The sequence below is a fragment of the Podarcis bocagei genome (genome assembly GCF_964188305.1).
Source record: "Podarcis bocagei genome assembly, chromosome: Z".
NCBI lineage: Eukaryota > Metazoa > Chordata > Lepidosauria > Squamata > Lacertidae > Podarcis > Podarcis bocagei.
The window spans coordinates 35,514,858-35,536,826 of NC_138140.1; the positions used below are offsets into that span (position 1 = coordinate 35,514,858).

At 44.1% G+C, this 21,969-nt stretch overlaps 1 protein-coding gene and 1 long non-coding RNA gene across 3 annotated transcripts; one reads left to right on the top strand and one right to left on the bottom strand.

Annotated features, from left to right (window-relative positions):
* Positions 1–653: 653 nt before the first annotated feature.
* ARL13A (ARF like GTPase 13A) lies at positions 654–19,872 on the bottom strand. Of its 2 annotated transcripts, XM_081179477.1 has the most exons (10): positions 19,792–19,872; positions 18,078–18,197; positions 16,723–16,793; positions 15,340–15,589; positions 12,260–12,365; positions 10,908–11,113; positions 9,545–9,638; positions 8,124–8,343; positions 6,726–6,824; positions 654–5,466 (listed from the first exon to the last, which is right to left on the bottom strand). In XM_081179477.1, exons 2-10 carry the CDS (start codon positions 18,134–18,136, stop codon positions 5,390–5,392), a joined length of 1,182 nt encoding a protein of 393 aa, XP_081035603.1. In that variant the 5' UTR covers positions 18,137–18,197; positions 19,792–19,872; the 3' UTR covers positions 654–5,389. The 2 variants fall into 2 exon arrangements, with proteins under 2 accessions (XP_081035603.1, XP_081035602.1); XM_081179476.1 differs by lacking the exons at positions 18,078–18,197; positions 19,792–19,872 and adding an exon at positions 17,187–17,437.
* LOC308578887 lies at positions 17,547–20,578 on the top strand. The gene is made up of 2 exons (XR_014004172.1): positions 17,547–17,600; positions 19,902–20,578. It is a non-coding gene; the product is annotated as an uncharacterized lncRNA (long non-coding RNA).
* The last annotated feature ends 1,391 nt before the right edge of the window (positions 20,579–21,969 follow it).

Sequence of the window (21,969 nt, forward strand, 5' to 3'; positions counted from 1 at the left end):
GATTCAAGCCATCCTAATGCAGTTCTTATAGCCACTCCAAAAAGACACTTGTCAGGGTGTGCTTTAACTGAGAGGCTGGAGGATCAGGGTGCAGGATCCAGACTCACCCTAATGCAGGGCACTTGCCATCCCAATGCTAACGCTTTCTTGCCTGAATGAGCTGAACAAAATAACACAACACGATGGCCAATAACAATGGCACTAAACACTATTTATAGACTAATACAAATGATCAGAAATTGCAACCAAAGTCTCTACATCTTCTTCACCAGTGGCAGTAGAATAATTCAAAAGTTTGATATATACATAATCTGTCACCAAATATCGCCGGAACAGTTTCTGGATAACCAATCTGTTTCATTAGATGCTTCATCAGCCAATCTTGATCAATTCTTCATCAGCCAGACTTGTAAGAATTAATGTGAGAAAGATTGTATTAGTCTATAAATAGTTATTTTGTTCAACTCTTTCTTGCCTGGCTGCTTGTGGAAGGCCCCTAAAGCCCATCCTCTGGGCAACCCCAATTTCTCTGAGCTGCACACATCCTGAAATGCAATGTTTACCTGTAGCCAACCAAAAGGGCACCAATGCCTTTCAATGGCCATCCGGCATCATTCACTTTCAGCCTGTCTCCTTGCCTCAAATGTGACTGGCAATGCAGTTCTGGATTTATCTAGGCAGGGCTCCAGATGAGGCTTGAGAGTGATCACTCCCAGCCAGGTAAGTGGGTTCATGACTGCAGTCTTGGCGTTCTGAGGCTGGACTGGAAGCAACTCAGTAAATAAGCTCAGGATAACTCTTGAGACTCCCAGCGTCATTATTATTATTATTATTAGTAGTAGTAGTAGTAGTAGTAGTAGTAGTAGTAGTAGTAGTATACTGCCCTTCATTTAGCATAACTAAATCATGGGGTTTCTGTGTTTGGCAAAGTTGAATCAAACCTTAATTAATTCAGACTTTCACTAAATCCAGGAATTTAGGGAACTCCCTCCTCCCAATGTAAAAATAATAATAAAAAAATAATTTTGTTAGAAGCTCCATCTTTAGCAAAAACCAAGAGTCTTAGTCCAAAACCAACCTTGTTTTGTTTACCATCAACCCAATGAAGTCTTCCAGAGAACTGGAAAGCTTGCATACCCTTTCGGAACATTTTGACTGGCCTAGCATAGTAGGGCCCTAATGTGGAATTTGACATCGTTCATATAAGTCAGCACAACTGCTTTTGTTTTTTTCCTGAGACATAACTATGTACACACCATGCATTTAAAGCATGCTCCCCTCCAAAGCATCTTGGAGACTAGCTTTATCTCCTTATGGTGGGTGCTGAGGCACAGCAAAGGCAAAGGTGGTGTGGTCCCAGATCTGCAGGGGGAGGGCGGTGGCAGGGCATTTTGTTTCAAGCTCCAAAATGTCCCGGGCCAGCCCAGAGACCTTTGGAGGAACTGGGGAGGGACAGTGTTGTCCATGGGCCCTTCCACGCAACATTTTTTAAATTGTGCATTCATGATGGCCTGTGCTCATGATGGCACTGGGGCAGTTATATGTGATCCCACTTTCAATACTGTTTGTGCCTGCAAATGTTTTGGAGCAGACATACTACTTCACTACCAATCAGTGCCTATCCCAGAACTTTTGGTTCTTACCTTTCTTTCAACCACTTTTCTTGTAGTATAGTGCAGGTGGCAGTAATGCAATAACACTGGGGAAGCATTTCAGAACAGCTAATAAAGTGAACAGGTGTGCAGATGGTCCAGTATAAATCCACCACTAAGGCATTATATTTGCACTAATGCCATGCTGCAAAATTTAACCATGAGAAAACAGCAGCCTACCACCAGATTGGAAGGATGCTATTTCATGAGTCTTTATTGAGTTAGAACAGGACTCACCAGATGCCACTTTACTAAGAGTCCCATCAAACCTGGGGCCAGCTGTGGAGTCCTGTGTCCAGTTCTGGGTGCCACAATTTAAGAACATTGATAAGTTGGAATGTGTGCAGAGGAGTGCAACCAAGATGGTCAAGGGTCTGGAAAACAAGCCTGATGAGGAACGGTTGAGGGAGTTCGGTATGTTCAACCTGGATAAGAGGAGACTGAGAGGAGATATGATAGCTATCTTCAAATACTTACAGGGCTATCATGTGGAAGATGGAGAAAGCTTGTTTTCTCCTCCAGAGGTTAGTATCCGAACCCATAGATTCAAATTACAAGAAAGGAGATTCCTGTGAAACATCAGAAAGAACTTTCTGACAGTAAGAGATGTTCAACGGTTGAACAGACTCCCATGAGAGGTGGTATACTCTCCTTCCTTGGAAGTTTTTAAGCAGAAGTTGGATGACCATTTGTCATATATGATCTAGTTGAGATTCCTGCATTGAAGTGGGTTAGACTGGATTACCATTGGTGTCCCATCCAACTCTACCGCTTTATTATTCTTTTTTTTAAAAAAATATATTTTTTTATTGCTCAATTTCCACATAACAAATTATCAAACCATATAATGACCTACATAATCCCCCCCCCCCGGACTTCCTTCAGCTCCTCTTCCTAGTTTCACTGCACATATTTTCTCTGCATATTATAAAATTGTATATATCCTTACATATCTTTCCATCATGTTATCAACAATAAATTTGTGTATGTTTAATTCAAAACCTGCCAAAGAGTCCAGTTCATTTTGTTGTGTTTTTAAATAATTTGTATAAAGTTCCCATTCCTCCTTAAAGTCACAGTTGTCCTTGTCTCACAGTTTGTATGTCAATTTAGCCAGTTCTGCATAATTCATCAATTTCTCTTGCCACTGTTCTTTTGTCGAGGTTTCCCCATTCTTCCATCCTTGTGATATCAAGACTCTTGCCGCTGTTGTAGCATACATAAACAAGTTCCTTATTTCTTTGGCAGATCTTGTCCTACAATCCCTAACAAAAATGCTTCTGGTGTTTTTTTACAAATGTCATTTTAAACATTTTCTTCAATTCATTATATATCATTTCCCAAAGTTTTTTTTAATTTCTTTACATTCCCACCACATATGATAAAAAGTGCCTTCTTTTTCTTTACATTTCCAGAAAATGTTAGAGCTGGTTTTATACATTTTTGCTATCTGTACTGGTGTTATATACCATCTATACATCATTTTCATATAATTTTCTTTCAGAAGGGAACAATCTGTACTGCTTTATGATTCTATGTTCAATCAAGCCACAATTGTGCTGTTTTAGGTTTATGGAATCCACAGAGGCTCTGGCAGTACTCCAACAGAAGACTGTTTCAGCCTCTGAGTACTCCCCATAATTGTACATTTACTTCTTAAATTTATTTAACAAGAGTTATATCCCACTTAATAATAATAATAATAATAAACCCTCTTTAAATGGCTTACACAAAATAATATAAAATATTCATAAGAAAATATCAATAAAATTGACAAACTTTAAAAGTAGACACAATAAAATTATGAAAGTACAGATGAAACCAACAGTTTTGAAAAACAATATACAAAATAAAATATCATTTGGTACAGGTAATGGTCCTAAGGGAGTGCCCACTTGTCAATCACAGTTGGACATAAAGGATAAGGCAATTTCTAAGGGTATCCAGAATATCGATCTTTTCTTCTTCATAAATATGATGCCTGAAAACTCTCCCTCTTCATAGGATGAGGCAGGAAGGCATATGCACACATTGCTGGTTTAAAGCTTACAAAAGCCATTTTCACTCAGATTTACTCAGTGAGCATTTATGTAAACCCATCTTCACATTTATGCTTTAATGTCAATTTCAGGTAGACTTATGCTGATTCATGCCATGCACATCAGTCGTCATGGTGTGATGGGATGGATATGAATTGTTTCACTGACATTCCCTCCCCTCAACTAGCCTTCAAAAGTCTGTTACTGCTTCCAGAAGTAATGTAACCCTATCTGCTTTCCACACCTGAACAATTGTGAAACCATCCAACAACTAGGTAGTCACACAATGTGCTTCCTGATGTCTACACAACGGAGCGATGCAAATTTATATTGCATTTCCCCAATGCTCTAAACTTAAAATAAGAATGAGAAGAAGTGGAGAATAACTTCAGAACATGTGTTGGATATGTATGATGTAGTGTGACAATTTGGAAAACGTCCGCACTTGCTGTGCACAGAATGCTTTTTAAAATTTGATGTGTACACAGCCCAAATCTTGTTGAATTCTAATTTCTCAGAAGTGTCTGGGAGAGAAGGAGAGAAGTACTGAATGTGTGTATGTTGTATGTGAGAATAGATGCATGTGGGTATAATGTGTGCATGTGTATGAATGCAAAATTGTATTTGTGTGTGGATGTAAATAAGTGTGTGTGTGTGTGTGTGTGTGTGTGTGTGTGAGAGAGAGAGAGAGAGAGAGAGAGAGAGAGAGAGAGAGAGAGAGAGAGAGAGAGAGAAGAGTGGCCCCGCCCCCACCCACCTTTTGCAATGGCTCTTCCCACCAGTAGCATGTGGCTCATGGAAAGTTAGCCATCAAAGAAATGAAAAAGGTTCTTCTCAACTCCGAGTATATTTCACTTTCTCCATCGCTGCCCCAGAGCCACCCAGGGCCAACTCAACTATTAGGCAGAATGAGGCAACCAGCTCAGGCAGGAAATGCTGGGAGGCAGGGAACAGCAGCAAGATTCTGGGGAGCTGTTTGCACAAGTGGCCTACAATGTGCTCCCTAGGCAAGTCTACTACCTTCAGGCATGGTGGAGATGCTGTTCTGTTGCTAATGCTGAAGGCAGAGATTCAACCACCAGTCTTGTTTGGCTTCTTGTGTAGAACAGGGGGCGGTGGACACACCATCTTGTCTTCTGCCTCAGATAGCAAAGTGACTTGGAGGAGTTCTGAAGGCACCCCACTCTTCTACTTCTGAGACCAGGGATGCTTCCAGTTGCCTTGTTAGTAGAGCATTCATCCTGATTTCACTGCAGGGAAATTAGCTGCCATTGGCTATTTAATGAGGATTTGTTATGATTTGCTTCCAGGAAGTTAAGATGATGCTTGTGTCAAAACTGGCATTATCCCACACATTCCAGTGCCTTTCCCTTTCCTTACTGCAAAAGAAGTTCAGTGTTTTGAGGGAAGCGGATTTGTTGCGCAAGACCTCTTATAATTGCACAACTTTACTTTGCCAGTATGTGATTGAACTCCCTCGAAAACAGCGACAGACAGGAAGCTCCCTGGCTTTCCATTTGGGGAGGGCTCTTTCCGTCGACTACCAACTGTATGCTAACACCTGCCCCTTTAAACACCTTGCAACATCTTGCAGATGAGCTTGGAACACCTCAGAATCAGGTTTGGCCTCGCTGCTGCAGTTTCTTCAATTCTCTTAATACCACTTTGAATCCCAAGGGAAAATGTGGAGCACCTCATTTAGGGAGTAGTTGTAGACTGTGGCTTCCGGCCCTGTGGCTGCATTTTCAAAGCCAGCATGGCTCTCCGATACAAATCTGTGGAAGAAGGAGCCATGGATGAAACAGGGTGACCACTTACCGATTGCCAGAAAGAGGAAAAAAGAGGACATACATTCAGTGGCATAGCGTGGGTTGTCAGCACCCGGGGCAAGGCAAGTAATTTGCGCCCCCTAACCCGTGAGCCAGGTAGGGGCAGAGAGCTGTAAGTACGAGCGCCCCCCCCCCAATGTTGCGCCCGGTGCCGCCGGCCCCCCCTGCACCCCCCACGCTACGCCACTGCATACATTTGCACAAAGTGGGGAAGATTGTGACCAGGAGACCTGCTCAGTCTGCAATCCTGCTGCTAACTGTTGATGGGAAACTTCACTGGCCTCTGAAAGTTCTCCCTTTTTATGGTTCTTTAAAGAATTTTGAAGCAGACAGCCCTTCAGACAGGGGACCATCCTGTGTAAAGTAGGACACAGTCACCCTGGGGTGATCTAATTACTTTTTCTTAACTGTTATACATACAAAGGAAATAACAAGACCTTTAGTCCTACACAAATCAAAAGTGGAGTCCCTAAGGCAGCTAGATGGCCCTTTGTCCACCTCCTTCCAGCAACTCCTGCAGCCAAGCTGGTGCTAAACATACTGCTGTTTTCCTTTGGACTACATCAGGGGGGCTGAGAGGGAGAGTCTTGTCTTCTGGGGATGCCAGGACCTCCACACAGCCCAGGCTTGTGCCCTGGGGAGATCACTTTGACACTGCTAACACAGTGGTCTGCCTTCATCCCCAGAGGTGCACACCAGTGCCTCTCAAGACAGATGAATGCCAACAACAACAGGTGCCTCAACAGGTGGGATCATATAAATCTGACAATTATTTAAGAAGGTGCATACCCTGGTTATCCACCCAAGGATGAACAAGACAGCTAAGTAAATAGTTAGCCTAAAGTAGGAATGAGCAAATATGTAAAAGCTGGGTTCTCTCAGTTTATAATTTTTCTAGCCTTGAAAATTTATTTATCCACATTTCTAGGCAAGTCCTCATGAACATTTCCCAGCATTTTAGTGAGAAATTTTCCCTTATACACTTGTTTTGTATGCAATTTTGCCTAATTCTGCTTCCACCTCAATATGGAAGCACTGCTACACGACTTCACATTTGCCCACAATCTGGCTCAATAAAGACCCTAAAACACGCAGAGCTTTTGTTTCCCCCCAAAGCTAATCAACCTTATTTGTTGCTTTAATAAGTATCATTGATATTTTGCAACCCTTCCCACAAATCCCTTTCCTAGCTGAGTAAGATGTACCAAAAGTGCTTGATAGGTGCTCGTTTGGCTGGGTCTGTGATGATTCCTGAGATTTGACTTTATTTTTCAGTCTTTTATTTTTCTTCTTTGTGCTTTGTCCTGAAAAAAGAGAAGTGGGGAGGGGGGAATGGAATAAATTCTCTGGTTTACAAGCCACAGTAAACTATGGTTTGACATATAGTTACTGGTTAAGGAAGACAGAATTAACCAGAATCCCAGATTTGTGCTACAGACTCAAACCTGATTTCAGAGCCACATCATAGTAACTAGCAGGGACAGAAGGATCTGTCAGTAGTGGTTCTCTCAATCTCTCATTTTTCCAATCATAAATTCAGTTCTCTGCATGTATGTAGCATTTACACACATATTTTTTTAAAGGAATCCTCACAAAAATTCACCAACGTTTGGGGAGCATGGCTAGCCAAGGAGCTAAATGGCAACATAGTTTAGTGTCTCTAATTGCCTAAGGACTACTTTGATGCAGAGTAGACACATACAATTCTAAAGCCCTGGCAGACTAAAGCTACACAGACTCCAGGGTCCAAAAAAGAAGTAAGCAAGACTCAGTATTCAAGAAGAAATTGACGAATCCTTCTTTCAGGCCTCAGATTCAGAGATGGTCAAGGGAGGAATGAGAACACAAAAAGGCATGAAAATGCTAACAACCGTGGAGGAAGACAAAGAATCAGACTACTACATAAGCAAGATAAGGAAAGCTCCTGTCTCAGATCGGGCAGAGCTTTCAAACAGAAGTTTAAATATCTATCTGGGCAAATTGCAGACTGGACTAATAAAAGCAGTAGAGCTAAACCTAGAGCTAAACAACCAGGTGGACATTCAAATGCTACAAATGGCAACAGAAGATCTGGCCCTAAAATTGGAGGAACAATCTGATTGAACAATGAGGGGTTCCCTCCCCCCCCAGTGTCAGCATGATGGTTCATCCTTGTCCACCTTCCCTATATAAGGTGATGTGAAACAGGGCTGTGTTCTCACCTTGACTCTCTTTGGCATATTCTTCTTCCTGTTGCTCTCCAATGCCTTCAGCTCGGCTGAGGACAGTGTGGACTTCCATTCAAGGAGTGAAGGAGGCCTGTCCACGCCAAGATGAAAGCATGGCAGATCCTTACCTGTGAGGTGTTGTTTGCAGCTGACAGCGCACTCTGAGGAAGTTCTACAGAGAAGCACTCAACCCTGAAGCTCACTGAAGTGATCTTGGGCCTGTCACTGTCTCTCAACCCTAACCTACCTCAGAGGATTGGTGTGAGGATAAAATGGAGAGGGGGAGCACTACCTCAAGTTCTTTGGAGGAAAGGTGGGATGGAAATATAATATTGCTACTTCTTCATCGTCATGCTTCTAGCGTTTCTATCATGTTTCTAAGAAATCTATGTTTACCTGCTGGGGGTGGAGTTGAGTCCAGAACTCTGGGGTTCTCTTGGGCAACCTTGTTGCTGGGACGGCGGACGGTGACACCTCCCACTTTGCTCCCACTTGCTGCTGCTTTCGCACTGTCATCTTCTGTCAAGGTATTCTCCGACTGCACCAAACTTTTCTTCTTCACCTTCAGCTTTAATTTCCCTTTCTTTTTCTTGGAGGCCACCGGCATTTCTTCCTGCTGAGCAAGAACAAAGTGCGTGCGTGTGAGGAAAAGCCCTGTCTCTGGGAATGCTTTCAGAAAACGTGGCACAGAAAATGTCAGGAAGATAGGAAGCTGTATAACTGAGCCAACAATTGGTCGATCTAGCTCAGTAATGGACTGGCAGCAACCCTTCACGCTTCCAGGAAGGAATTATAAGTTGCACCGGCCAACTTGTAAATTCTAAGGATTGAACCTGGGCATTTCCGCCTGGAAAGAAGGTGCTGTGCCATTGAACTATGGCCCTGCGCACTAGGGATGCTGGTGAATTCCAATAAAAATGGAAACTGCCAATGTTCACCTACAGTGGTACCTCTGCTTACGTACTTAATTCATTCCGGAGGTCCGTTCTTAACCTGAAACTGTTCTTAACCTGAAGTACCACTTTAGCTAATGGGGCCTCCCGCTGCCACCGCTCCTCCGGAGCACGAAATCTGTTCTCATCCTGAAGCAAAGTTCTTAACCCGAGGTACTATTTCTGGGTTAGCGGAGTCTGTAACCTGAAGCGTATGTAACCTGAAGTGTATGTAACCTGAGGTGCCACTGTATTCATCTCATGTCCAGAACAGAGATCAGTCCAGCAAATACAATTGGCATTCACTGTTGCTGCTGCTTTCAGCCTGCAAACAATACATAATTGATTATGTATCCCCCTCCATATTTGCACTGCATTTCCTTTGCATTGAAATGAATGCCGTGGAATAGCATGATGACAACATAATTTACGTAATTTATGGAATTAATTACACAAATCACATAAATTATGTAGTTTTGCCATGGTGGACAGTGAGATAAGCAACAGCAATTTTGATGGAAGATGAGCTGCTGAAATGAATGCAAGGTGGAATGGAATGCAAGGTGGAATGATGCCTTTTTGCATCCCCATTGCCCACACATGGATTGTTCTTGACTTCCTGATCCTGAGTTTGTTTGAGGGAAATGACCCATGATTTCTGGCTCAGATGTAATGCTAAGGCAGGAATTGTGATCTGTTTCCCCCCAGTGCTAGCAAGGAACAAACTGGGTGCAAATGGTTCATGTGTGGTAAATAATTATGGTAACTGTGGTTTATCGTGATGTCTAAACCTGCCCATTATGCCACTAATTAATTTTATGAAACAATGCATCTTTAAAAGTGTAAAATTCCTGGCAGACAAAATATAACAGAATCACCAGTTACCTGGGAGGGGATATTCTGCGGCAGCTTTGTGGGTTTCTTTTCCTCCATCTTGGCATTTCCTCCTTGGCTGCACTCTCTTCTGGCCAATGACTCCCTAAAGGCAGATATAATAAATTATTCAAAAGATACACATATGTACATGTTATTCTATTCCTTCAACTTTGAAACTAAGCAGTGGTGCTAAAAACAGCTCTGCCATCTTCTATGTCTATGTGGTACAACAAATAAATGTAGTTTTTGGAGAACTTGGTCTCTATTCAACTACAAATCTATTAGTGGACCCTTGAGCAAATCAGGTGCAATCCCTACTATGTATTTAAAGCACTTTAGAAACACACAGGTTCCCTCAAATAACCCTGGGAGTTGTAGTTTACATAACTACATCCCAGCACCTTTAACAAATGACAGTTCCTAGGATCCTTCAGGAGAAGGTGATGTGCTTTAAATTTGTGTTAAATATATGGTGTTGATGTGGCCTCACTGTTTCTCACCCTCAGTTTCTCAGCCTCAGTCAATATCAAGTAATTGCTGCTGTTTGGGTAGTATTTTCTGTCTCTGGTCTTTCAGCTTGTCCCATTTGCTCTACTTTTTAGGTCTGCGGGCACACATGCCCCGCACATGCACACACTTCATTTTACCAAGGAATCTGGGTAAAAACCAGATCCAATAGAATTAAGCTGAGCTTTGAAGACCACATACAGCTGAAAAAGGAAGTGGGAAAGAGCGCCACTCTGTCAACTTCCTTCTTAATCTCTACATACTTTTAAAAGAAGCAAAAGGCAAGCACTCTCTTTACCTTATGACCAAGAGGGCAGTGTGTGGGGGACACACACAGAGGTTTTGTTGGCCCCAAGGTAAGACCTCAAGGGTCCTATTGGAACCTTGGGTGCCATGTTGTTGACTCCTGCTTCAGTTTCCGCTCTAATTGTTTCCTTCTTGTCTTTTGCCCTTTTGCCAGCTTGCTCTCTGTTCAGCTTTTCATCACCTTGCTCATTCCCCTTCTCTCTCTTCACCATCCTGCACTAAGCAATCTTCTTATAAACTGACCTTTCTTTTCATTTCTCACCATTCTGCGCCCCTCCCATATGCATTCTAGGAACATGAAATGTAAGCTGCTTTATACAGTACTGAGTCAAACCATTGGCACATCTACCTCCATATTGTCAATGTTGACCAGCAGCGGCCCTTCAGGATTTCATACAGGAAATCTTCCCCCACCCTTATATAGAAATGATGGGGATTGAACCTAGGACCTTCAGCATGTAAAGCAAGATGCTCCAGCACTGAGCTATGGTCCAACCCCCTCTAAGATCTTAAGAGTAGGCATTACACACAGCATAGGCTTGCAGGAAGAAGGAGGAACCTGGCTTCTGATGTCCTGTTCCTGGATTTCTGTACTTTCTTGGATACCTCCTGCTCAAGTGACACTTGCTGTTCAGGACTGTCTTCCTGGATGCGACCACACAGTACACTGTAGTTGGTGGCAATTGTACGCAATAGCCAATGTAGCCCTTGAACGATGGTCCAGCATTGCATTTTGGGAAGCCTTTTGGAAGCTGAACATGGTTCCTGTAAGATGAAGGTAGAGGACAGCCAGTCTGAAAACCCAGCTGCCCCATTCAAGGCAAAGAAAGTGGAGGAGTTTGTGAGTTGGCAGATGGATGCCAACAACATAACCATAATACCTATGGGAGGTCTGTTACAAGAAACTCTGGCAGGCCCCCTCTGATGACATGTTGAGACCAGCAAGCAAAGGGGAGACACCTCCTGGTGCAATGCAAAGCCTGCTACATGACAAGGGAAATTGATGTGTATGAAACGGCTTGCTGCAAGAAGCCACTTTATGCCAAACAACCATCAATGTATTTTCTATGCACCAGGAGTTGTTAACTAAATTAATAATAATAATAATAATAATAATAATAATAATAATAATAATACCTTTATTGCCACTACACCACCTGTGTGCAGTGAAATTAAATGAACCCCCCTCCGCCCCACACATACACTCAGTCTTGTTCGCACTCTGTGTGCTTGTCGGAAGTCAATTGCACCACTATTTCCCCCTCCCATTCAGCAGCCCAACAGCCCACGAATAAAAACTGTCCTTTAACCTGTTGGTGCGGCTGACTATACTTCTGTATCTCCTGCCGGAAGGTAGGTGCAAACTAGACCTTATGTGAGCTACATACTGCTAAAATAGTGCTGAATTCCAGGGCCAACCCATCCAGGAGGCAAGGGGAGATGTCCGCTTGCTCTCAGTTAGCCCCTACCTGCTTGCCTTCTTACAACCTGTGCAGGGGGGTCACTGGCTGTTATCTCTACCCTTTTTAGTCTTATGGTTGCCTTTGTGCAATCACAGGGAGCTAGATGGGGGCAAAACTAGAATTATTTGGCTCCATCTGTCATGGCTTCTGAGTCTGCCGACTGGTGTCTTACCAGTCCTAATAGCCATCAGCCTCCATTATTCCAGGTGTTGTGGGACTACAACTCCCATCATCTCTGACCGCAAGGACTTCCTGCCCAGATCTCTCTGACCCAATTGCCTCAATTCCATTGGGCAAGAATTAAAATGGGATACGTAATCTGAGCAAGAGGAAGTAACAAGCTGTATAAACTCCATGGAAATGATCATCATGAAGGGCAGAGTGGACAAAAGGGAGACTTCCTTTCCATCCCTTGTGAAGAATAGCCAACCTGTATCATTTTACTTACAATTCGACACAACGACTTGTTTTCATTCACCAACTTTTCCAGAGACAGGTACTCAATGATCTCACAGGGCAAGAGAGCATCCAGTTTGTCCTGCTTGTTTGCCAGCCTTGAACCATTCACATAGAATTTTGAAAACAGAACAGATGGAAAGGCAAGATTCCATTAGCAAAGAGCACACTCACTGTTGTAACTATATCATTTTAAAAAAGCAATAGGGAACCTTCGGCCATTCAGATGTTGTTAGACTACATGTCCCATAACTGCTGTCCATTGGCCATGCTGGCTGTGGCTAGTAGGGGTTGTAGTACAAAGGTGAAAGGATCTGTCTACTTCTCAGTTTCTCCTTTTTCCAATTTTACATCCATCAGCATTTTAGGGCAAATTTATCCTAATAATATAACTCTATTTTGTATGCTTCCTCTCCCCACAATATCTCCATTTTTATGCATGCTTTCCCCTTATATATGCATTTTTGTAAACATTGTTTGTTTGGAGAACTGCATCACAAAATTTGGGTAAGAATGGATTACGAATAATTGCTGTGTTTTGGTTCACATATTGTTTTAGAAAGTGCAAACTTGATAGACTGAGCTTTAAAGCTTTAAATGTGTGCTGAATCAAATTTATCCTCTAACCCAAAGTCCAACAGCATCTGGAGGGCACCAGGTCTACTATGCAGTCTTGAATGGGCAGATCCACATGCATAATAATAATAATAATAATAATAATAATAATAATAATAATAATTTATTTGTACCCCGCCCATCTGGCTGGGTTTCCCCAGCCACTCTGGGCAGCTTCCAACAAAGATGAAAAATACACTAAAATGTCACATATTAAAAACTTCCCTGAACAGGGCTGCCTTCAGATGTCTTCTGAATGTCAGGTAGTTGTTTATCGCTTTGACATCTGATGGGAGGGCGTTCCACAGGGCGGGCGCCACTACCGAGAAGGCCCTCTGCCTGGTTCCCTGTAACTTGGCCTCTCGCAGTGAGGGAAACGCCAGAAGGCCCTCGGAGCTGGACCTCAGTGTCCGGGCAGAACGATGGGGGTGGAGAAGCTCCTTCAGATATACTGGACCGAGGCCGTTTAGGGCTTAAAGCACATTTAACATACATTTAAAGCACATGACTTCCTCAAAGGAATTCTGGGAACTGAAGTTTACCCCTCACTGAGCTACCATGCCCAGCACACTTAACAAACTACAGTTCCCAGGATTGTGGTTTTCTTTGGGGGGGGGGGAGAGCTATGTGCTTTAAATGTATGGTGTTGATGTGACTTTAGGCTTGATAAAAGACTACTAATAGCTCTGATATTCTGCCAGTGTTATTCCATGGGTGCTAAGAGGGCCCAAAAAGATAAAGTGATGGTCAGAGGAGATGACTCATCCCGATTTACCCCTTCTAGTTAGGAAAAGGGTTAGGAAAGTGCTAAACTGTCTTTCCCTGCTTCCAGACCATGGGTAGGCAAACTAAGGCCCGGGGGCCGGATCCAGCCCAATCACCTTCTAAATCCAGCCCGCGGATGGTCTGGGAATCAGCGTGTTTTGACATGGGTAGAATGTGTCCTTTTATTTAAAATGCATCTCTGGGTTATTTGTGGGGCATAGGAATTTGTTCACACACCCCCAAATATAGTCCAGTCCCCCACAAGTTCTGAGGGACAGTGGACCGGCCCCCTGCTGGAAAAGTTTGCTGACCCCTGCTCCAGACTGTCATTATTTTGTGGGAAGGATTAAAGCACATAGTAGCAAATTAGGTCTGCACAATTAAAGTAGATTAAAGCACTCTGCTGCTGTAGTACAATAAATCCATTTAGAAAAAAGAAAAAAGAAAAGAAAGGGAAGGGGTGACCTTTTTTAGTCAGGAAAGTGATGGGGGAAGGCACTGAAAGGTGTGGGATAAACAAATTATTAATGGGAAGAAGACATATAAACATCCCACACCCAAATCAGGATGAATGCTATTTGTTGTATCACTGCCTCATCAAACAAATTAGAGTTGATGTTCAAGAAAGAGTGGACGCTGTACAGCCTCCACAATAGCTTTGGGCAAGCAAACCAGCATGAATGGTCAGTAAATGTCTGGAGGAGCTCCAGAACTCTGTAAGGTAACAGTATTTGGCTGTAGGGAGCAGCACCTGTTTCCAGTGAGACCTGGGCTTTGGCTGTCTTTTGGAGCATTTAACCTGCACCTCTGCTCTCTCTGTGTGTATTTGTAGATAAACACAGATATGACAAAACACCAATGAGCCTCCAGTAGCCTCCTTCCAAAGGGAACTAAAACCTGCCCCCTGGAGCTTTTCACTGATCACAGAAGCGGGCTGAGTGTAAGCTGATTGAGATGGCTTGAAGATGCATTGTTTCCCCTGTAAACTAGCTTGTGGATCAGATCATGACTTGAAAGGTATAAAACCACTCCCTTTACTGCTCTCTGTGGCACTTTGTAGTTGCCTTGGATCAGTTCTGCCTGCAACCTCTCTTTCATGTCAGTGGATCTAACATGCCCAGCATCTGATATTATATATAATGTCAAGTGGATGGCAGGTGGATGTAGCTTGGCTGAAATGGCCTCATGGGCCTAAAGATGAATCCTAGGTAAAGGTAAAGGGACCCCTGACCATTAGGTCCAGTCGTGACCGACTCTGGGGTTGCGGTGCTCATCTCACTTTATTGGCCGAGGGAGCCGGCATACAGCTTCCGGGTCATGTGGCCAGCATGACTAAGCCGCTTCAAAGCAGCGCACAGAAACACCGTTTACCTTCCCGCCGGAGCGGTACCTATTTATCTACTTGCACTGGTGTGCTTTCGAACTGCTAGGTTGGCAGGAGCTGGGACAGAGCAACAGGAGCTCACCCCGTCGTGGGGATTAGAACCGCCAATCTTCTGATCGGCAAGTCCTAGGCTCTGTGGTTTAACCCACAGCGCCACCCGTGTCCCAAAGAGGAATCCTAGTGGGTCTAATAAAACAGGAGAGGGGGGAGAGGAGGGGGAGAGAAATCTCCACCCCTGTTTTACACCCATTCATTCACCACAGGGTACAAAGGAAGGAAAGAAGATGCCAGGAGAATCAGTATCTCACAGTAACAGAGGCTTTCCTGAAACTTTGGGGTGCCCCAGAACATGGGAGAGAGTCTTCTTGGCCTCTTCCATCCTTGCCACATCGCTGGAGTCAAGCACAAAGATGATCCCATGTGCAGTGCTGTATTGGTCCCTCCAGGTTCCCAAGGACTGCTGTCCACCAGGTAGGTCAATGAGGGACACCTCAAACCTGTCCACCCTGAGTGCCGTCTGGTTTGGCTTTGTGATGGGAAGCACTTCACAGGAGAGTACTGCAAACAAAAGTAGCAAGAGCAAACGAAACAACAACAACGGGCATCGGTCTCAAGTAAAAATACAGGTAAGCTCATACACCACAGAAGCTTTCCTCTAATTTCCAGAAAAATTATAGGAAATTGCAAGGAGGGCCTGATATAAAACGTTGCACAGTGAAGCATTCCTGTTCAGGTCCTTCCTCTAGGATAAACCATTGTATTTGCCCACTCAAGCTCTGTTTCCCATTATATTCCCTTGACAGTCAGCATACACTCAGGCTGTGTATGCATCCATGCATTTAAAGCACATTTATTCCCCCAAACGATACTGGGAACTGTAGTTTGTTAAGAATGCTGGAAATTGTACCTCTGTGAGGGGTTAACCACAGGTCCCAATATTTTTGGTGTGTTGTTTGTGTGCTTTAAATGTATGGTATGTATGCAGCCTAAGTCCTTATTATATTGTTTTGGTAGTCTCCCAGTTTTCTGTTCTTCTGCAAACCTTGGGGTTTCCCCAAGCCTACTGATACTACTCTCTTGGCCATGGGTATTGCCATTTTGGTGGTTTGAGCAATGGTACTCACAGCCCAAACATTGGGAATTAAGGGAATTATAGAGCTTTACTATTTAAGTGATGGTTGTACAGAGTAATGTGTCAGGTCAGCCAGTGCGTACAGGGCTTGTAGGCAACTGAAATCAGCAACAAGGGTTATAGGTTGATGCTGAGACTCAGGTCTACCTGACAGCCAGTCTCCTAGAACTAAACTATGTAAGACTGGCTGAGGAATGTTATATGAAACAAAGGCCTTCAGCAAAGGCTGTGGACTCATTCACACTTCCTTTTGCGCTTTCTAGGCACAAGTCTGGGCCTCCCAGGTCTATGTCCCAGCATGTTTTACTGCTGAATCAGAGCAAATGGGTTGCTGTTTGCTCCGGTGGTAAAACATGAGTTTTCCTTGGGAAAGCACCAGAACGGAACAGAATACTCAGACACAGACCTGGAAAGCATGGACCTATAAACTCAGAGCAAAGGTTAAGTGTGGATGAGCCTTTAGAGAGACTCCTGTCAGCTCTACTAGGCACTGAGTTCAGGTTCTGGAGTGGAAGAGCTGGAAAGCTTAGCTGACATTACGTTCTGCTCAGCAACTCACCTCTCTGGATTTCTTTCACGAGGGAACTTTTTCCTGCACTGTCTAGGCCAAGGACAAGGATTGTCACTTTCCTGATGGGAAAGAGAAAGCTAATGTAAAGATGCAATCTGGTAACACCTTTGCAGGGAGGGAGGATTAGAGTTCCCATAGTAAAGTGAAATCCAGATGAAATGTTTAAAATGCATGACATTTGATGACATTTTGTTGCAGGGGACACTGTGAGAAACTATTGCATGGAAACACCTTTAAAAACACACACAACTGCTTTGTGCACACATTCCACCCTTCCTCTCTATCCATATGGCTGTACTTTTTTGTTAAGAAAGATGTATGGCAAGTCCTAAGCATGCCGCTTCAAAAATGTAATTATTGTAATGAGTACTTTGGCCCTGAAGCTCTCCACAGTGGGACCAATAATTCTTCCAAAAAATGTTTACAAGCCATTGTTTTGTGAGGAGAATTACCAGTGATGTGAAGGGTCTGTTTTATTTCTCTCCTCTCCCCCCACCCCCCACCCCACAACAGGTGGAGGAGTTCTCTGTTTAAGAATGGCAGGCAAAAATGAATCAGAGCACATATTTCCTCATCATTGCATTGCCATTCTGAGGGAACATGGCATACTCATCCCCTCTCTTTGTGAAAATGTGGCATGCGTAGTAGCACAGGGCAGGCCTTCTGTGTTGCTATAGTGATTTTTTTGTGGGGCGCAGGCCTAGTTGAAAGGGCAACATATACTTGGAACAGAAGTGGATGGAAGCACGAAGTGCATCACTTGGCAACCAGCAGGGCTTCAGCTTATTGCCTTAGCAACCTTTGTTTGGCACTATGCAAACAAACCAGAATTCAGTGGTCGTATAAAGCTGGGAGAGAGATGTATGGTGAGTCTCTCGTTACCCAGAATGCTCTGCTTACTTAGGCACTAAATGCAGCAGTTCCTTTAAAAAAAAAAAAGGAAAAAGATACTGAGGCTAAAAGCAGGACCAGAGCACGACATTTGCTGTCTGAGGAAAAGAACAAGATTGTGCCGTCTCCCAGTTCCACATGCAGAAGTCAACGCTTTTCACTGCGACGTTAAATCGCTGCTGTTCTCTCACCAAAGAGTACTTTCCTCAAACTTGGGGCTTGACTTCCAGGATTCCAACAACTAGTCCTGGGGCTGCCACCACATGTTACTTTCATCCTCCTTAGTATGTTACCCTTGTAGAAATCCATAGGAATGAGGATGGGGACAGAGTTAGTTAGCTCAACCTGTGGCTTCATCTATAACTGACCTTGCCTTCACCTGCCACTGACTTCCCAGCCTTCTTTCCCACTAGTCCCACCGGGCACCAGATATCCTTGATCTCCAGATTTACCTCATTGGCTCTTGGATAGCCTGCAGCCAAGACCAGCAGTAAGAGAAGAGGTGAAACATACTCCAGCAAACCACAGAGATGAACAGGGGTAGGGTGAGTCTCTGGCTTTCCCCCGCCGTCCTTGAAGAAAAACAGCAAAGCAACAACAATCCTGTTGTAAGATTTTCTTCCCTTAAAAAAATGGGGGGGGGGATGCTTTACTCGTGGCTATGTGCGTACTTCAGTATAGGGCAGGTTGATGGCTTAAATTAAATAAATAGCAGACTTTAGATTTTAACTAAGACCCCAGGATCTATCAACAGAACCCAGTACAAAACACATGCTTAAAATCACAGATTTTGGACTCTACAATTTTGTTTTGAATAGCAGAACTGAATGGCGCTCTCTCAGTCCTTCCACACATGAGAACATAAGAACAGGCCTGCTAGATCATGCTAGTGTCCCATCTAGTCCACCACAGTCAGATGCCTGTGGCAGACATGCAAGCAGGGCATCAGTCACCTGAGCACAGCAGCAGTCTCCCCTCCTGAAGTTCCCAGCAATTGCTATTCAGAAGAATTACTGCCTCCAGTTGTGGAGGAAGATCATAGCCATGAAGGCGAGCACTCATTGATAGCCCATTTCTCTGTCAAATCCTCTTTCAAAACCACCAGAGTTGGTGGCCATCGCTGGCTCTCATGGGGGTGAGTTCTGTAGTTTAACTGTGAGCCAGGTGAAGTAGGACTTTTATTTTGTCTGTCCTGAATCTTTCAACATTCATCTTCATTGGAAGCCTGTGAGCTCTAGCGTTAAAAGGGAACAGCTTTTCTCTGCCCACCTCCTCCATGCCATGTGTCGTGGGTTTGAGTTACTCATGTGTAAACTGTCCCCGTTAGGGAGCTTAATTGCCTAGTTTAAACCGTTCTGACTGCACAGCCCATCTCAGCGTGGCTGCCTCAGTCGCTAGCAGAATCTGTCTGTGGGCGTTTCTTAAACCTTTTCCAGCATAAAAGCTGTTTGACTCCCAGTCGTCTCCGCCTCTCACTGCGCGGGAGTCTTCTGCGCAGGGAGGGCGTGGGTAGTGGAGGACCAGTGCTCTCCTCACTGATGTCCAGGGAAGAATCCTGGAGCTCTTCCCCCGCTTCCCCCATTTGCCCTTCTGGATCCCTGGTGTTACGCCGATTTCCTTCCCCCTCTATCAAGCTGCGTCTCCCCCTGGTGCTGGTACCTTCTCCTGCAGAATCGGGGAGCCTCTCCTTCTCCTTTTGCTCTGATGTCAGTTCCCTGACACCATGCATAATTCCTTATATACTTGTATCATGTTGCCTCTTACTCAGCTCTTCTCTAAGCTACTCCACCCCCAAGTGCAGTGAGTATACCTGTATATTATACAGTTGTAATCTATCCTGGAACCTTACAGTGAAGTGCAGATTTTTATTTTTTTAAAAAAACCTTATAAATAAATAAATACATCCTTTCCTCAAATCTCTCTTTAAAAAGCTCTTTACATGGACTTTATTCCAGGATTTGGCTCTGCAAGAGATTGATGGTCCCTTGCTTCACATACTACATCTCCCCTTTCCTCTTGAAGACCATCTCCTAACAGTCAGTTAGGCCTAACCTAACAGAAAGCCATGGCCAGGAATATATTTCAAATATGTGTGGCTAGCAAACCAAGGCAGGCTGAAGAATTCCTATTAGGTCAGGAGGGTGAAATTAAAATAGAAACTCTCACCTGTTTCTTGCTTTCTTGTGTTGCTCTTCCCTGTTGGTGGCTCCGCTACATCCAGCTAAACTTAATCTGGATTTAATGTATTCACCATCCCTTGTTTCTTTAATCCCAAGGACATCCAAGAGAGAAAAAACAGCAAATCCAAAGGACTGTCAGTTTGAAGGCCTTGCTTCTTTATCCAGAAATGACAAGATGTGTGTGAGAAGATGCCTACGATTTCCTGCGCAGGCTATGCCCTGAATGTCTGAGGAAAGGAGCAATCAGATTTGTCACTTGTTTTAAATGGCTTGAGAAAATGGAACACACCAATTGGGCAGTTCAGCAAATCTCTTGTAATGGATCACATCACGGTTCAGTCAGTCATGTGTTGGTTTAATCCTGGGATTGACCTCTCTGCACCTGCAGGAAAGCACAGCCATTCATTCTACAGTCATTCTGAAACTTCCTTATTTGCAGGCAACAGTCAGTCAGTGCACTGGATAGATCAGAGATGGGGAACTTGTTGTCCTCCATAATTTGTTGGACTACAATTCCCATTGCCCCTGATAATTGTCCATGCTGGCTGGAGGTGATGGGAGTAGGAGTCCAGCAACATCTAGAGAGCCGCAAGTTTTGTATCCTTGGGAGAGAGAGTCTTGGACAAGTGGGCAGTGGCAGCAGGAGAGCCACTGTGAAGCAATTTAAAAAGCAGAGACAATACATTGAAAAGCTTCAGTGTACATAAGACCAATTCATAAAGCAGTATCAGTGACAATACACACATATTGGCAAATAAATTTTAATAAATGAACTACGCTTGGGTGCCCTTTTACATGATTATTTTAGTATGTTTCATACTATATTCTCTCTCTAGGAAGCTCAAGGTGGTACGTGGTATTATCCTCTTTATTGTGCATGAGGCGAGGTGAAGCTATTTGCCTTGGGTGGCAGATCTGACCCCCTCCCTGCCACCGCGGTTGTGCAGCTGACAGCCCTGCTGGGGCTTTGTGTGTGCCACCCACCAAGTGCCATTGCCCTTACCCCTGCTGCTGTGCCCTTGTTGCTGCACCCTTGCAGCAGCAGCTGGATCATGGCGGCAGCACAGGTGCAGCTGCAGGTGAGTTGTTGTGGTAGGGTTGGCAGCAGTGTGAGCACAATGGCAGAAGCAGGGAGAAGGGGGGACAGGACTGTCAGGATGTTCTGTTCTACCTTAAGGAACAGGCATGATTGTTGTGTGTCACATGTCTGTCTACACTTCAGCTCAGTATGCTGGGAACTTCTGTTTGTGTACAGTGGTACAGTGGTGCCTCGCAAGAATCCGTTCTGTGATTCTCTTCGTCTAGCGGTTTTTTCGTCTTGCGAAGCAAGCCCATTGAAGGATTAGCGGATTAGCGCTATTAGCGGCTTTTAGCGGCTTTTAGCGGGTTTTAGCGGCTTATCTGCTGATCAGATCAGCTGATAAGCGGCTTAGCGGCTTAGAAAAAAGGGGGGAGGAACAAAAACCAGCAGGAACTCGCAAGACATTGTCGTCTTGCGAAGCAAGCCCATAGGAGATTCGTTTTGCGAAGCACCTCCAAAACGGAAAACTCTTTCGTCTAGCGGTGCTTCAGGTTAAGAACAGTTTCAGGTTAAGAACGTGTTAAGTTGTGGGTGAACATATCAGACGACACAGTGATTCTTCAAACAGCTCTTGTTTATTCACAGGTCAGAACAGAACTGAACTGAACTGAAGGGTTCAGCCAGCCTGCTTATATAGAGCTCCACTAGAACGCAACAGTAACCACTTTCTGTAACTATCCAATCACTGAACGTCACTTTCAATCCCTTATTTGCATATGTTGACCTGAGTGAAAACTATCTACAGTATCCCCCTTCTGGCCCAGGGTGAGAACTTCAGTACATAACAGAATGGACCTCCAGAACAAATTAAGTACTTAACCTGAGGTACCACTGTATAGCTTTCTGTTTTGCTTTGGACACGAAGGAGATCAGACATGTTTTCCTTTTGTCCTAATCTACCCCGAATAAACCTGCTTGTAAATATGCACACACAGCCTCTTGTGCCACTTCTGTTTGCACAGTGTTTATTTTGCTGAATTGTGTGCTCAGTCTTCTGAAGCCTGGGCTGCAGATTCATGCTGCACCAAGGGCCAGAGTTTGCCCAGCACACCGCCTGGTGGGCTGGAGCCAGCTGGAAGCCTG

Coding starts and splice junctions, on each gene's coding strand:
- ARL13A (XM_081179476.1), bottom strand. CDS start 17,299: ATGTGCTCTGATTCATTTTTGCCTGCCATTCTTAAACAGAGAACTCCT. Junction 9,639..10,907: donor AACAGGACATCAGAAGCCAG/GTTCCTCCTTCT, acceptor ATCTGCCTTTAG/GGAGTCATTGGCCAGAAGAG. Junction 5,467..6,725: donor GCACCTATCAAGCACTTTTG/GTACATCTTACT, acceptor CTTCTTCCACAG/ATTTGTATCGGAGAGCCATG.